Source organism: Microtus oregoni, unplaced genomic scaffold, assembly GCF_018167655.1.
Source record: "Microtus oregoni isolate MIOR12 unplaced genomic scaffold, Mior012 000033F_ref0000390, whole genome shotgun sequence".
Taxonomy (NCBI): domain Eukaryota; kingdom Metazoa; phylum Chordata; class Mammalia; order Rodentia; family Cricetidae; genus Microtus; species Microtus oregoni.
In genome coordinates, this window is record NW_024543092.1 from 16,723,373 (window position 1) to 16,740,555 (window position 17,183).

The 17,183-nt window shown below is 45.0% G+C and overlaps 1 protein-coding gene across 2 annotated transcripts in view; it reads right to left on the reverse strand.

Moving 5' to 3' along the window:
- Positions 1-17,163, reverse strand: part of Serac1 (serine active site containing 1) — a 38,238-nt gene extending 21,075 nt beyond the window's left edge. The window contains exons 1-8 of one of the 2 annotated variants that reach the window (XM_041680161.1): positions 17,057-17,163; positions 10,153-10,244; positions 7,355-7,391; positions 6,526-6,662; positions 5,062-5,151; positions 4,047-4,178; positions 3,424-3,545; positions 1,546-1,674 (exon numbers count right to left, since the gene is read on the reverse strand). In XM_041680161.1, coding sequence (XP_041536095.1) covers positions 1,546-1,674; positions 3,424-3,545; positions 4,047-4,178; positions 5,062-5,151; positions 6,526-6,662; positions 7,355-7,391; positions 10,153-10,243 — 738 coding nt within the window. In that variant the 5' untranslated portion in view covers position 10,244; positions 17,057-17,163. The remainder of the gene's footprint in view (positions 1-1,545; positions 1,675-3,423; positions 3,546-4,046; positions 4,179-5,061; positions 5,152-6,525; positions 6,663-7,354; positions 7,392-10,152; positions 10,245-17,056) is intronic. The other variant, XM_041680162.1, reaches the window with a different exon arrangement.
- Between the last annotated feature and the right edge of the window lie 20 nt (positions 17,164-17,183).

A 17,183-nucleotide genomic window follows, 5' to 3' on the forward strand; every position in this document is an offset into this window, starting at 1 on the left:
ACCTGAAGGCAGCCACAGTTGTAAATAGTCTATGCATGCCTTCAACATAAAACATATAGTGCTTGGTTTAACACGCAGAGGAAGCCTCTGGATGGCTTTAGGCAGGGACAAGAGCTGTTCTTACTAAGGTGTGTTAAGATTACTCTGGCTACAATGAGCTGAAACTGCAGGCAGCTAGGAAAATATGTAAGATGTTTCAAGTGCTATTAGACACAGACAGATGAGCTCTAAGGGAAAAAAAGAAATCAAGAGAAACCCTCAGTGCTAGAACTGGAGACGGCATAACGCCTAGGAGGTGAGCAAGGGCTGAGGATGTCAAGTGCCCGTAGGCCCTCAGCTGTGCTCAGTACAGATGATGACTTCTTAGGGCCTGTAGGACTCGAAACGTCCTTCTACGAGGGAATGGAAAAGCTGCCATCAAGTGTTAGGGAGAAGACAGACCGAGTGGTGGAGCTGGGAGAAGAGAATCCTACACACAGCCTCCACTCTGCTTTGTGTAAAGCACTGGCCCCAGCCTTCAGTGTGAAGCCTCAATTTAAAACTAACAAAATGTCTTGACCAAAAGACTATCAGACCCATCGTGGTCCTTGAGTAGCCTCAAAGCGAGCTGGGTACGAGGCCGCCAAGCGACAGCTGTTTCTGGCAGCTGTGCCCGTGGTGTTCAGAATGTCCACCTGTGGTTATATGTCCCTGAAGTCAGACAGGCATCAGGCATCTTCCCGCACGTGTGCACTAACAAAGGGACTGCGTGCCTTCTCTTTGTAGGCTCTTGTCCACCATGATGTAGGAGGAGGAAAGGTTACCTTACCCCGTGACTATACCACCAACTTTATGAATCATAAAAATTTCTTTAAAATCCACAACACAGCCCACTGTGCTATGACTGCCTCTGCTCTTCCTGCCACGCACGTCTGTGTGTCTTTCTGTCTCTATCTGTCTCTGTTTCTTCTTACTTAATTTTTGCTTACAATTTATGTGTCCCTCCACAGAATTCCTTTCTTCAAGAGGGAAAATGCCAAGAGACCTTCAAAGAAAGAGGAAAAACCCTGCTCTATGGGGACAAATCTATCCTTCGAGGTGCTCAGAGCTCGCTGGCAAGTGGTCAGGTTATCCAAGAGTGGAGCTGGGGTCCAAAGGCACACAGCCACAAGGAAGAGCCAGCACCAGCACAGACGGGAACCAGCACCCTAACGGGGAACTAATACAAGAATCTGGAGGAGATTTTAAAACCAACGAGGAAGTGAAAGAAGAAACAGAAGACAATGCTGCAGAGATGTCTAAGAGCTGTAGATGGTCAGGGTGAACAGACTCAACGTGTGCCCAGCAACGGCTAGCAACTGCTGAGGCTGCATACACGAAGGACTGAGTGGCTGGCCAGGCTGTAACTTAAGCAAATGAGGTAAAGGCCAGAGGGTGAGGGCTGGCTCAAGGGAAGGCAGGTTTGATCCGCCATAACTGGAAGTGACCGAGGTTCTAAAAGCTAGCCCCAGCAGTGTGGGGAAAAGGTGGGAGCTCAAACCACTTGCTGAATAAGATATAACAAACCTTCTGCGCAGCCAGGCTCTGGCTGCTTTCACTAAGAGCCAAGGAAGTAAAATACTGGAGACACTCATCGATTTCTGTCTGAGGTAAAGAAGCCAGCAAATGCCTGAGTTCCTCTTCAGTGGAGGAATCCTGAAATGAAAGGCAAAAACAAAGTCTTCATACAGAACACCCAAGAGTCAGAGCCAAGAAACACATAAAGGAAGCACAAAGGATGAACAGTGGAAAGTACATAATCATTTATTTCTGCTTCTACGCTGCCTTGCCTGCTGTCACACTTAAACACCTACTACAAGGGCTGGAAAGACGGCTTAATAATAAGAGCACTAGCGACTTCTGCAGAGGATATGGGTTTGGTTCCGGCACCCACATGATGGCTCACAACCACCTGTAACTCCAGTTCAGGAGACTGCTTGCCCTCTTCTGGCCTCTAGCATATATGTAGTGTAAGGATTTATATGCAGGCGCCACACATACATATAAAATAAAATCTTAAAAATAAATGAAAAATAAAAAGGACTGATGCAAATTGTAACTCTATTTTTACCTTAGGGACTTTTTGTTAGCGTGACTCAAAATGGACTCTATCCTTTATAATTAAAGATATCATTAAGCCTGGTGCTTGTTAATCTTTCATTTTTCATGATAATTAATTATATATTCACTTTTCTATTTTTCAAATGATTGTTGATATCAAAGCTTCAGTTTTGTGTTCTCATCTAAGGAAGGTACACAAGACATCTGCAGTTGAGCAGGCTTCTGGCCACGGTTCTCACCAAGGGTATTTAATCCCGAGGACATATTTAGCAATGCCTGGAGACAATTTTCCTTGTTACAACTTGGGGGACTCCTTGCATCTTAGGAGCAGTGTCTAGGAATGCTGCTAAATGTTTGATCTAAGATGTCAAGAGTGCTCAGGATGGGAAAAATCTGCTCTATAAAAAAACGAGGTGGGCTGGAGGAATGACTTGGCAGTTAGGAGCATGCATTGCTTTTGCAGAGGACCCCAATCTGGGTCCCAGTACTCAGGCCTGGTGGCTCACAACTACCCGTCACTCCAGCTCTTGGGGATCTGTTGCCGTCTTGCAACATCCCTGGACACTTGGACTCACATGCATATATATATCTAGGTACAAAGACATAGTAAATCCTTAAAACAAAACGATCCCAGCACTCAGGAGGCAGAGGCAGGTGGTGGCTTGGTATAGAGAGAGTTCCAGGAAAGCCAGTTCAACACAAAGAAACCCTGTCTTGAAAAAATCAAAATCAAAACAAAACAGCAACACAAAACTTACACAAGACACCCTCTCTTGAGTGCTGACATGCTATGGAAGAACCTAGCAGAACAGACTCAACCCACAAAGGCAGAAAAAGGCAGTGTGAGGGTCACAGCTCTGTGGAAACTAGGATTTCGGCTCTGCTTCCGGTTCACCTGTTCTTCAGAGTTGGGCACCAGTTCTATCTATCTGCACCTGTAGCACGATTAATAAAAACCCAGAGACAGATATTGGGGTTCAACCTGAAGGTCAGAAAAGCAAAACAGCCAGCCACTGGCTCTTACCTCTACTTCAGTCTGAAATGGTGATCCTGCCTCCAGCAATCTCAGAATGAGACTGTGTGAGAGCTGTCTCTTCCTGTTTTATAATCCTCTCTATGGCTGGTATTAAAGGCATGCACCACTACCACCTGGTTTCTATGGCAAACTAGTGTGGCTACTGGGATTAAGAGTGTGTGTTACACTGCCTGGTCTGTAAGGCTGACCTGCAGGGCTGTTTTACTTTCTGATCTTCAGGCAAGCTTTATTATTAAAATACAAATGAACTATCACTATATGCACCCATACTAGAAATACACACTAGACCTTTTCACTCCCTTGCTTACTTCTTTTAAAGACGGCAAAGGAGGGGGTGGGAGAAAAAAACGAAGATCACTTTCTTTGCTTCGTGCCAAACCGATAAGGGTCCTCGGGTCACAGGCTTGAGCAATCACCCTGTACTGATAGTCTGTTGGGAAAGATTAACTCAAAGTTATCACAAGGTTAACTGTTCTATAATTTTGTAACCCCAAATTTCCCAAGTATTTTTCCTAACTCAGTTATACCTACAGTATCTGGAAGCTCAACACCCAACATGGCTCACAGTTACCACCAATCAGACAATTCTCCTCAACACTCCAGGTCATGCTCTGATTGACGTTTTAAAAAACCTGATGTTCAAATGTGAAAACTGCTAACTCAGAATTAGCAGTTTCTTTCCTCTCAGTGAAGCAGTCCAATCTTGTCAATCTTGTTCTGGTAGAGCAAGCCTCAGTTCAGGAGCTGTCTTACCAACCACACTTGGACTGCCAGATCAGCAGACTTCCAGGTTCGCATGGAATTTTTAGAGAGAGAGAGAATGTGTTTCCATGTTAAGACTGCCTGACTCTTTCCTTCCTTAGCCCCATTCCCCTCCTCTGTTACAGCAGGAACCAAGAGGTGGCTAACCCACGAGCCCGGTCCTCATTACCGTGCCAGTGGTGTGCCTGTGACATTTCCTGCACAGCCTCCAGTCGTGCGGCTCTGTCATCCTCCCGGCTCTTCCTCAGGAGCAGCCACACTGCGCAGTCATGATCTTCTATGTCAACCGTGCTGAAAGAGTCTTCACACACACAAGGGACATGGCGATATAAACAGTTAAGACGGCATTTGTGCATCTGTATACTGGATGTGTGTGCACATGCGTACACCATATGCATCTACCGTTTATGAATCAGAGCCTCTCACTGAAGCAGCTCGCCAAGCCTGCTTGGTAGTGATCCCCATGATCCTCCTGTCTCTGCCTCCCAAGGACTGAGACCACAGTCGTGGGCTTCAGTTACTGTTTTTTAATGGATGGTCTAGGTTAGGATCCTCACATGTGAAGGGCAAGCACTTTACGGATTGAGCCATCTTCCCAGCTTCAAAATGGCTTTATGTTCACTGTTGTATTAGATAGTAACTTGTAATTAGTTGGAAATTGTAATGGAGCATTAAATGCAGATACAGATGATGACCAAATGTCTGATCTTAGCTCTTTCATATTAATTTTTTACATTTACTACAAGCATTACCCGTATACTTTTAATATTCTATGTTATCTTTCATGTGGTCATTTTTAGTCTTGGGTTCACTGTACAGCCCAGTGATGCGGACTCGTGTCTACACAGACCAGACCAATGATGAGGATGTGTCTACACGTACCAGACCAATGATGAGGATGTGTCTACACATACCAGACCAGTGATGAGGACTCATGTCTACACGTACCAGACCAGTGATGTGGACTCGTGTCTACACGGACCAAACCAGTGATGAGGACCTGTGTCTACACTTACCAGACCAATGATGAGGATGTGTCTACACGTACCAGACCAGTGATGTGGACTTGTGTCTACACGTACCAGACCAGTGATGAGGACTCGTGTCTACACGTACCAGACCAGTGATGAGGACTCGTGTCTATATGTACCAGCCCACTGATGAGGACCCGTGTCTACACGTACCAGAAAATGGGTTCCGCAGTACCCTGGCTGATGCTGCCAACACTTTTCTTACTGCTTTGTGAAGTTCTTTTCTTGCCTGCCAAACAAGCCCTAAAATGATGGCAGCAAGTAAGACCAATATCACGCTCCAATACTTCAAAAAGAAATACATAAACCAGGTCCCAAAGTTAATAGCAAAGAACATTAAAAAAAAAAAGAAGAAGAAAAGAAAAACCTGTGACTTGTTAAAGTCACTATTAAAAGCAAGTATTTACTATGGGAACACAGAATGCTCTGGGCTCCAGGACAAGGTCAAGGAGAAAATGTGAAAAGAATGAGAACAGCACTATAGAAAGCCTCCTGAATAACAGAAGCTGACTAATATTCGAAAGAATCTTCCTTGTAAATAGCTGACCTAGAACTGAACTTGGAAAATGCTTTAAGAATGAGGTTGAGCCTCGGCAGCTCAGTCTACACAACAGAAAGTGTAAGCAGCCCCAGTGGATGCCCAAGTCCAGGGAGGTGATGCAGTAAAGGAGGTGTGCTGATAACGACGGGTCAGAGGGCACAGGGGCTGCAACCTGCTCACAGGCGCATGACTGACGCTGACATCCTAGGAGAGACAGCTGCGAGGCAGGGTGGGGTGGGGGCTCACCAGGCTGCCCAGAGCTAAAGAAAAGACTCCCCTCTGCTTGCAAGCAACCTTGGCACTGAGAAGGGGATGTCCTAACTGGCATCCACAGACCGCTCGGCCTTTGTAACACATGGCAGCGGTAAAACAGTTGAATTCATACTTCTCAATCTGTTTCATGAGTTGGCTGCATGAGTCACCCTTACAGATGGTCTCTGAGCTAAATGACAAAACAAGCATTTGCATTTAACAAACTGAGCTGAAGGCCCCACTGAAGAAAGAAGGCAGAGTCAGACACAGGGCTCAGTCAGTTCTTACTGTGTTCTAAAGGAGCTAAAGACTTGGGGAAACATAGAAGCCCCAAATCTGGTCATCAGTTAATGTGGCTTGAATAAGAGTGGCCCCCATAGGCTCATCTATTTGAGTCCTTAGTCACCAGGGTATGGAACTGCTTGATAGGATTAGGAGGATTAGGAGGTGTGGCCTTGGAGGAAGTGTGTCTCTGGGGGTGGGTTTTGAGGTTTCAAAGACTTATGCCAGACCCAGTCTCTGCCTGTCTCCGGATCAAGATGTAGCTCTTGGTTATTACTCCAGCACATGCCTTCATACCACCATGCTCCCTCCCTGCCAAGATGACAATGAATCGCCCTCTGAAGCTGTAAGCCCCCAGGTCAATGCTCCCCTTTATGTGCCTTGCCTTGGTCATGATGTCTCTTCACGGCAACAGAACAGTGAAGGAGACTCGTGGAGTCTGTCTTGCACAGGCTCTGCCGACTCTTCCAGAAGGCTGAGCCTACCCTGGACTAGACTCTAAACAAACCCATTTCTGTTCTAGAAAGATGGAGTTAACTTACCATGAGTTTCTAACTTGTCTGCAGGAACTGTGTGCACATAGATATAAGACTTCATTTTTTCTCTTTCTACCACCTGAGTGTCTAATGTTAAAGACTTCTTCAGGGCCAGAACTTCATAAGTAAGAAATAAAGAACCCCTAAAGAGAAACAAAAAGTTCCTTATAAATCAGGATCTAAATATGACCCAACAGTAAACTGTTTTCTATTTTACTAGGAAACATAGCCTACGGTAACACACAAGTGTCATTTTACATGTGTGTGTACACACACACACACACACACACACACATATATACTTAATGTGCACACATTCATCTCAGTTTAACAGCAAGCGGCTGCACGGTTACGTTCAAGGAAGAAATAGAAGATTAGTAGCACCCTAAAGCGTGTTCTCGCATTCCTTCATGGCTAATCAGCAGTAATAACCAGAATGCCATTGCTGTTCATCATGTGTGTGCTACCTGTGTGTGCATCCTTAAACAATGTTCTGTCTGGCCTGACTGTGAATACCCAGGCTAGACGTCTTCTTTCATTCAGCCTTATGCTCATGTGACTCACCCCCACTCTAGTCTGTACACATGGTCCTGAGACATAAATATGCCTACCACACCTTATTTACCTGCTCTCCTGCAAACACTTAGGGCATTTTTAATTTGAACCTACTGCATGCAATGCGCTACACATTTTATAAATATGTACACGTGTTCCTCTACAAAGGCATGTTCAACCTTCTGACAATACACATCCATGGCTACTCCATGTTAAGTCACTTCTGTTAAGATTTCCAAGAGTGGTATCATGAAGCCATTAACTGTTCACTGCTACTTACCCTAAAATAAAGGATCCGGTAAATCTTATTATATTCCCTTCAAAAAGAAAGAGGAAAATTCAGTGTAATTTCATTTTTAAAAGTATGACAAGAAATAGGCAACAGTGTAACCTTTTGAGCATAACTGGGCCAAAGTTAAATTTTTGTTATATAGGTAACATATTACATTACATATTATATTCATTATGAGCCACTATAATACATGGTAGCACTGAGTAAATATATTCATTATGAGCAACTATAATACACGGTAGCACTGAGTAGAACATGACTCTTCCTTCCTTCAAGCTCCTGTTATGCTACCCCAAGCCAAATCACTGGGAATGCAGGTCCCCGTGCCAGTGTTGTACAGCAGGGTCACAGACTTCCAGAGTGGACCACCAGGAAGATCTGCAGCTAAAGCTAAGGTGGGCTCACCAAGCTTTTCAGACTCTACAGAGGGACTGTCTGTCAAGTGGGAACAGTAAAATGACTTTTCCCCCAAATAACTGTGGTATACTTGATCGTTTAAGCACCAGAGATCACATGGCCCCAATTAAAATATAGGCAACAAAAATATAAACTTTTGTTTGTACTTTGGAAACATTTTTAAGTATATATTTTATTGGCAGTCAAATATTATTGGCAGACAGTTGATATTCAATACACACTCATTCCAAAATACTCAAATCCTAGACTGTTGAACAGGAAGATTGGCTATGCTCCACACTGAAGTCAGACACAATGGAGGTCTGGAAGGGAGACACTTCCCCACAGACTCATGAGCCTTCACAGCAGGTCAAGAACAGGGATGAGAAGGTCTACAAGGAGTAAGACACGGAGCTTCCTGACTGACTCTCTGGGACAGTATTGACTCCAAGATGACCTTCTAGTGTCTTCTTCTGGCTCTAAATGGAGATTCAGGGAGTGCCCAAGGTTTTCTTCTCTACTGCTACCCCCTGTGACCTCTTACTGGGCATCAAACAATGTGCCTCTCAACACTGTGGGCATCAAATTCAAGGTCTCGTGCATGTTGGGCACAGGCTCTTCTCCTTAGCTACATCCCCCAGCACCTAGAATGTTTCTTTTCAATCTTCATGGCCATTCCTCCCTTTTCTCCTCCACTAAGGGTAAACGCGATACTCTGAAATTTGCTATACTGGGAAACTGAGACAATGAAAGTGAAAAGTTTGCTTTTCCGCTCCTGCTTATTTTTGTATTTAAAATTCAGAATCAGAATTCCCTAGATTAAAAAAATTACTGCAAAACTAGAAATGTGTGTGTGTGTGTGAATGCATGTCCTCTCTCATGCATGGGAGGCCAGAGGAGGGCATCTATCTTTCTCTTTGCTTTATTCTGCTGAGACAGAGTCTCTCACAGAACCTGGAGCAAGGCAGGCAGTGATCTTACCTCTGCCCCAAACCCTCACTGCTGGAGTTACACGTGCCTGGATTACACCCAGCTTTTTACTCATATGGGCTCTAGGGATTTGAACTCAGACCTTCATGCTTGTATAGCAACCACTCTCACCCTCTGAGCCGCCCTGCCAGCCCAGCAGATATCTGTGTTTAGTTCTGTTTGGGGAGACAGGATCTGACTATGTCATCCTGGCTAGCCCGCTTTCTATGTTTGGGACTGGCCCTAAACTCAGAGATCCATCTGCCTTTCTCTTCTGAGTGCTAGGCATACTCCACCACACCCAACTCCAGTGGGTCTATCTTAAAGCTTCAAAGGAAAGAGCTTAAGGACAGGGACTTCACCTTATTTAACACTGTCATGTCAAGGCTGAAAAATTGCGCCTAGTGCAGAGCAGATGGTCAATAAATGTTTATCGTCAAATAAATAAGGGTGTTTGCAGCCAGCTTTATTGTAGGACTATCTTTGCATTGCTAGTCCCCAAACAAGGACATGGAAACTTAACTATAAAAGCTTGGCCATTAGCTTAGGCTTATCTTACCAGCTCTTATCATTTAAATTAATCTGCTTTTATTAATCTACATTCTGCCATGTGGCTCAGTTGTCTAGACTCTGTACTGTATGCCTGACCTCTGCAGTGTCTCTCTGGCATCATTCCTTTTCCACCTTCTCTCTCTCCTGGGAAGTCCCACCTATCCTCTCCTGCCTAGCTATTGGCTATTCAGCTCTTTATTAAACCAATCAGAAGGTACCTTGGCAAAGACACATATTCACAGTGAACACAAATATTTCACCCTTGTTATACAAAGAAAAGAACCAGTGCAGGAGGAGGGTATGTTTTTCATCCTTCTATTCCAACACTGAGAGATACCTTCTGCATACCGTAGATGACAGTAGCAATGGGTTAGAATAACAAACAAGACACTGCACTCCAAGTTTGTCTATGGGAGAATCAGATAATTAACCAAGTTCTATACCGATTCTACTAAATGGCAAATGGTGGATCTACCCTGGCTTAAGGTGCCAGGCAACAGTGTGGAGCGGATCACAGCAGATCCCACGGCACCACAGGGCAAGGAGAACATTCTTGCTCAGCACTGTATCCCAGAACCTGGTGGAGGTTTCCAGTTCTGCGGGGGCTCGGTAAGCATTGCCAAATGAGAACACGGCACTGCTTAAGCTGGAAAAGAGGGCAAACTGGCAGGACAACGGGAAGAAAGAAGTTCGGAAAAGAAGATCTTGTCTGGGTCTGGGCTTACAAATGCAGCAGGGACTCATCAGCACAGAGGACAGAAGCGAACCAGAGTCAGACTGGGCTGTCAGTTTGCAAGGCACTCCAGGAAAGTGACCACCAGCTCCTCACGGTTTCTATTAGAAAATGCTGTTCCTTGAACTGTACTCACGGATGTTTCTCCAGGATGTGCGACTTTTTAAACGGGAAGCAGAGGTTCCTATTCTTCTGCAACAGATGACACAATAGGCACCGAGGGACATCCTGGGTGGAAAGCAATGTAGCAAGGGTCATTTGGTGTAGATATAAGGTCAGACCCTTTCTTCTGACCCTAAGCACAAGTCACTATCACAGTGGGTTGCCCGCAGTTAGATGACTCAAAACTCAACAAACATCTGAACTGGGGGTTTCAATCCTAAAAACAAACCAGATAAATTTTGCTAGCACTTTCATTATTCTTCAAGTTGTGTTCAATTGTGAGTAGTGATTAATAGGAAAGCAGGAAATTTTAAGTTATTAAGTAGAATCCCAATATGGACATTTAATGTTTTTAAATATCCTTTTAAAGACCAGAAGCATGCATAATGCATGTGGGCCCTTGATAAATAAAGTCCAACAGCCATGGAGAGAAGCAGCAAATTCCCACTAAGCGGCCAGCATTAGCGGCCTGGCAAGTGAGGCTGCTCTTGTCTAACGAGCCCTGGACCGATGCTACAGATCTTCTGACTGCTGAGTAATGAACGGCAGTCTGGCCCATCAGGTCTTGGGATGGTCCATGATACCACAACAAGCTAATGCACACAGCTTCAAGTATGCCTTTATATTTTATAAACTTTTTAAATAGCTAGCGTCTCTCTACATAGTCCTGGATGTCCTGGAACTCACTATGTAGACCAGGCTGGCCTCTAACTCACAGAGCTCCACTTAGCTCTGTCACCTGAGCCCTTTTTGTAGATAGAAATCTCTGTGTTGGAACTCTGGGGCTGCCTATGTGGTGGTATGTTTGACTCAGGTTTTAACATCTTTGATCAAGAGCTCATCTCTGTGGGTCTGTTTCCTGTGGGAGTCCTGTGTGCTCTGATCCATATATAGTACAGTGTAACACATCTCCATAGACTAACACAGATAATTCCATTTGATGGGCTCAAGCGTTGGACTTAAAAGTTTCAATTTCCAAAGCTCTAGACATGGTTCAGCCAGTAAAATGTTCACAAGAAAAGCATGGAGACATGAGTTTGGAAGCATGTGGCAAGCCTGGACAGCAGCATGTGCCTATCACCCCAGCACTGTGGAAGCAACAGGGGCTTCCTGGAACTTGCTGGTGGCCAGCAAGTCTAGCCAAATTGGTCAACTCCAGGTTTAGAGAGAAACCCTTTCTGAAAAACTAAGATGTTGCCAAGGAGATGATTCAGTGACGGAAAAGTGCCTGCCACCAAGCCTGAGTTCAGTCCTGGGGTCCTAGCAATGGGAAGAGAATCAACTCGTGCATGCTATCCTCTGCCTCTGACCTTCACACAGGTACTATGGCACCCCTGCCTCCTGGGATTAAAGGCGTGTGCCACCACCACCTGACCAGGGGAATTAATCTTGGGTGCTTCTCAGATTCCCTCGTGTTGTTCTATCAGTTCATTCTACGGAGAGTGGAGAAGTCGGTGCCAACACAGCATTCTGAGCCCACTCTGTCACGTGATGCTGACAGTTACCTAATGCCAAGCAATAGAGTAACTGCCAAATTTTTAAATTTTAAATTAAACAAATTTAAGACAGGCATGGTGGCGTACACCTTTAATCCCAGCACTCAGGAGGCAGAGGCAGGTAGATCTCTCTGAGTTCAAGACTAGCCTGGGTTACACAGAGAGTTGCAGAACAGCCAGGCAGGTCTACATAGTGAAATGGGAAGGGGGGAACGGAGACAGAAAAAGCCAATACGGAGCCTGCTAACAATAATTAAGGAGAAAAGGTACCTGAAGTTAAGGTAGTGGTTCTGAAAATAATCAACAAAACAGACATAGGAGCCAAAAGGACAAGAAAATGGACAGCTGAATGTGGCATGGAAGAGATGGCAAAAGATAAGCCAGGTTCTCAGTCTCTGACCTGGACTCTAAGTTCGTAAGAAAACACTCATCAAAGCAAATACTGGGAAAGGGGTGGATGCGGCAGTAAGGAGGGATTCCCAACTTAACACATTTAGATTAAGGGCTTTATGAAATACTAAGGTGGGGCTGGAGAGATGGCTCAGAGGTTAAGAGCACTGACTGCTCTTCCAAAGGTCCTGAGTTCAATTCCCAGCAACCACATGGTAGCTCACAACCATCTGTAATGAGATCTGGTGTCCTCTTCTGGCCTGCAGGCATGGAGGCTGAACTCTGTGTACATAATAAATAAATCTTTACAAAAAAAAAAAAAGAAAGAAATACTAAGGTAAGGCCAAAAGGTGACACAGTTCCACAGAAAGTTCTACTGCACAGGTACAGTCACTCACTAACACGTGTCACTGGGGCCACAAGTCTGAGAACTTTAATGAACAACCTACAAATTATTATTCAAAATATGACCTAGGAGCAGGTTCTGCACAGGTTCTTAATAAATGTGGATTCCTAGACGCCTAATGTGTCTCTGTTCAGTCTCACAAGACTGAAACCACAGTGTTTTTCCTTACTGAAAGATCTCAGGGGATCCTCATGTGGACCTGAGGTAGAGTTTGCTTCTTGCAGGTGGTTGGCAGGATTCAGCTGCACTCTAGAACAAGACTGACATCTCCATTTCTTTGCTGGTAATGAAGGAGCCACCCTTAGCTCCTAAATGCCTCCCAATGGCTCTGCAGACAGCCCACTACAGTGCTGAAGTGACAACAGCTTGTCCCATCCTTGCCAGATCTGTCTGATCTACTTTCAGGGTCTTTGCATGGATACAGAAGGCTTTCCCGGATAACTATGATGATCTTTCCATTACAGACTGGGAAGGGACCACAAGCAGGTAATGAGTAAATATGAAGAAAATACATTATTATATACCTATATAAAACAACAAATAAGGAACATATTTTCATGTTAAAAATCTATTCAAGATCTATAAACTTAATTCTACTTTCAAAATTCTCTTTGCTGTCTACATAAAATATAACCACATATTCCAGGAAAGGTGGCATGGGCATTTTGGGGAAGCTCCTCTGAGCATTGTTTTATAGACATGTTTTCATATTTATTTAATAAATGCCCCAAGAGTGAGCTAGCTGGGCCAAAAAAACAATGTTCAATGTTTTTAAAGCACAATTGCAACATTTTATATTGCACCCAGCAAAGCCAAGGGTCCCAACTGCCTGACATGCTTGCTGACACTTGCTTTTAGTCTTCTTAGTGGGCATACTACAGATATATCAGTCACTGTGAAATTTCCAGACAACCATGCTGAGCACCTTTTCAAAAGCATGTTAGCCATTCATATATTCTTTTGTTGGAATATCCCTTCAAGTCTTTTTTCTGTTTAAGTTGGCTTGTAGGGTTTTTTTTGTTGTTGTTGTTGTTGGGACAGGGTTTCTCTGTGTAACAGTCCTGACTGTCCTGGAACTCACTTTGTAAACCAGGCTGGCCTTGAATTTACAGGGATCCTCCTGCCTCTGCTAGGATTAAAGGCGTGCACTACTACTGCCAAGCGGCTCCTAGTTCTTTATATATCCTGGAAGTAAATCTTCTATCAAACATACATACAGATACCCTCAACTATCCTCTCCATGTCTGTGACTTGACTATTTTCTTAAAACTACATTTTGACCAGGCAATGATGGTGCATGCCTTTAATCCCAACATTTGGGAGGCAGAGACAGGCGGATCTTTGTGAGTTCAAGGCCAGCCTGGTCTACAGAGCTATTTTCAGGACAGCTAGGGCTGTTACACAAAGAAACCCTGTCTCAAAAAAGCAAAAACAAAAACAAAAAAACTACATTTTAATGAGCAACTTTGATAGAATCTATCTTATCAACATCTTCTCCTTTGTGGTTATTGAATTTTATATCCTGAAAAACCACTGCACAGGCAGTGGTGGCACACGCCTTTAATCCCAGTACTTGGGGGGAGGCAGAGGCAGGCTCGAGTTCAAGGCCAATCCTCTCCACAAAGCAAGTTCCAGGACAGCCAGAGCTGTTACAGAGAAACTCTCTCTCAAAAAGCCAAAAACAAAGAAACAAACAAAAACTCAACAACAAAAAAAAACATTGCCTAAATCATGCCATTGTTTCTTATAATTCTAAGACAGTTTTGTGTTCTATTTTATGTTTAAGTCTATGTTTCATTCCAAGTTAGCTTTGTAATGGATTAAGTAAAAATGCTGCAGGTTCCCAGCGGCTGCAGTGGCAGAAATGCTGCAGGTCCCCCACTGGCAGTAGGAGACCATGTAGCGGCAGACAGCTAACAGCAGGTTCTGAGAGCAGCCAGTCCCATACAGAGATGGTGCAATTCTCCGAGTGGCTGTAGCAGGCCACAAGGAGGGAGGACAGATGGGCATGCCATGAGACCACGCGGCAGGTCTCCGAATGCAGCTGGTCCCAGGCAGGGAACCACACGGCAGGCAAGAGACAGAGACATGAATAGGCACACCATGTAGATTGAAGTTGGATATTTGTTTAGTGGGTTATGGAAGGGAAGAGGGAGAAAAATAGAAGGGGAGGGAGGGAGGGAGAAAAGGACGGAGGGAGGGAGAGAGAGAGAGAAACAGAACGGGGAAAGAGGAGAATGGAGAGAGGCAGAAGCTTCTTGGGGTGGGGAGATGGCTCAGAGGTTAAGAGCACTGCCTGCTCTTCCAAAGGTCCTGAGTTCAATTCCCAGCAACCACATGATGGCTCACAACCATCTGTAAAGAGGTCTGGCGCCCTCTTCTGGCCTTCAGGCATACACACAGACAGAATATTGTATACATAATAAATAAATAAATATTAAAAAAAAAGGAAGAGACGCAGGCTGCAAGCAGGAAGAAAGATCTGCCTGCCTCGGCAGACAGGGAGAGAGTGGGCAGGGCTTGTCTCTTAAAGGGACAGGACAAACCATTACAAGTTTCCTTAAGATTTGTGTGTATGAGTGCTTGCCTGCACGTGTACACGTACCACATGTGTGCAGTGACCTTGAAGGCCAGGAGAGGGTGTCAGATGCCCTGTGACTGAAGCTATGGATGATCATGAGCCATCCTGTGGGTGCTGGGAAAGGAGCATGAGTCCTTTGTAAGAGCAGACAGTGGTCTTAACTGCTGCCACATTGAATTTTTATGTATTTTGATGGTAAGTGAACTTTTTTCTATATGGAGATCCAACAGTGCCAATAAAATGTTGAAACAATATTCTTTTCAGCAAATAACTGTACCTTATCACAAAAGTCAACCAACTACATGTAACACAGGCCTACTTCCAGACTCTATCCCGCCCTTCTGACCTGTCTCTCCACCCTTAAATACGTAGCACAGGAAGACGTATGCTTGGCTATAAACACCAAGTCCCAAAGCTAGGTCATAAAGGGCTATAAACACCAAGTCCCAAAGCTAGGTGATAAAGGGCTCCTGCTTTGACCCTTTTTTATTTTTATTTTTTGATATAGGATCTTGCTATGTAGCCCAGGCTGGCCTCCAACTTGTGAGTCTCCTCTGCCTCAGCATCCAGAGAGACAGAAGTCTAAGCTCCAGGCACCACGCCCAGCTAGCTCCTCCTCAGGAAGAGCTCTTCTAGATTCTTGACTCTTCCACATAACTTTGGGTAACTGTTTAAAAGAGCTTTGGGGATTTTTACTGTAGCAGAAAGAAAATAAGTAAAACAAAGACACAGGAAGAGTAAACCTGGGGCGATTTTGAAAGAGTGAGTACAACAGAAAAATGTGGGTAAGAACAAGAGGAAAAAAAGTTTGAGGGAGCAGGGCTGGCAAGATGGCTCGGCAAAGCAGCCACTTGCTTGTTGCCAAGTCTGGTGAACTGCGTTCCATCCAAAAGATCCACATGCTGGAAGAGAACCAACTCCTTCAAATTGTTCTCTGACCTGTCCATTCAAGCACTGCAGCACACACATGCCACCCCCAAACTACATACATGTACATGCATACATGTATGTATACATATGTATACACTATACATAAATGAATGTGATAATTTTTTTTATTTATTATGTATACAATATTCTGTCTGTATGCCTGCAGGCCAGAAGAGGGCACCAGACCCCATCCATGTGGTTGCTGGGAATTGAACTCAGGACCTTTGGAAGAGCAGGCAATGCTCTTAACCTCTGAGCCATCTCTCCAGCCCCGATAATTTTTTTTTTAAAAAAAAGAATTTTGAGGGACTGAGAGAGGGAGATAAGTGGAAAGGCGAGGCTGGTTAAACGGAGAAGGCACGTGTCAAGCAAAAATCAGCATGAGCTTAAACGTGTAAACATAAGGAGCAAGAAGATACAACTACCTCCTGCCTCAACTGATGACAACACAACTCCACAGATCAGGAGCTGGAGAGACGGTTAGGGTGCTCTGAGTACCTAGTGCTCTTCCAGAGGACCCCAGTTCAATTCCCAACACCCACATAGCAGCTCACAACTGTCTCCAACTCCAAGATCTGACACCCTCACACAGATATACACGCAGGCAAAATACCAAAGCAAATGCAAATTATTAATTAATAAAAAAAAAAAAGACTACAGGTCAGAATTTGGGAATGGGATTAACTTCAGAACCTTCTGAAGGGCCTTCACCTTAAAATGACGGTTACTGGGTTTAGAAACCTATTAGCATTCCAACTATTCAGGTCTCCCAGGTCAGGGAAGTACAAGATGTGGCCTGAATGACTAAGGTGTGGTTCATGAGATCACAGAGCATAGAAAGGTACACCTGCACGCAGGTGCTCTCCTCCGAGTCTCAGGAGCAACCGGAGAAGCTGAGCGATCATTCAAGAAAAGGGCCCGAATCAGGCTCTAAGGAGCGCGGCGGGTCACAGGGTCCCTCCGGGCCGCGCGACCTTCCGAGGGCGCCGTGTCCGTGCAGACCCACGGCCCTCCTAGCCCGCAGCTGCCGCGACGCCCTTGCCCGCCCACGAGCCCGCCCACCCGTCCGTCCTACCTGCCGGTGCACGGACTCCGCTCTGGGTGGACACGGCCGGCTACAAAGCCCACCCTCCGCCGCCACTGGCGACCTGCACCCTCTCCAAGGCGGCTGTAGGCACGTGATCCCGCCCCCGAGCACTTGG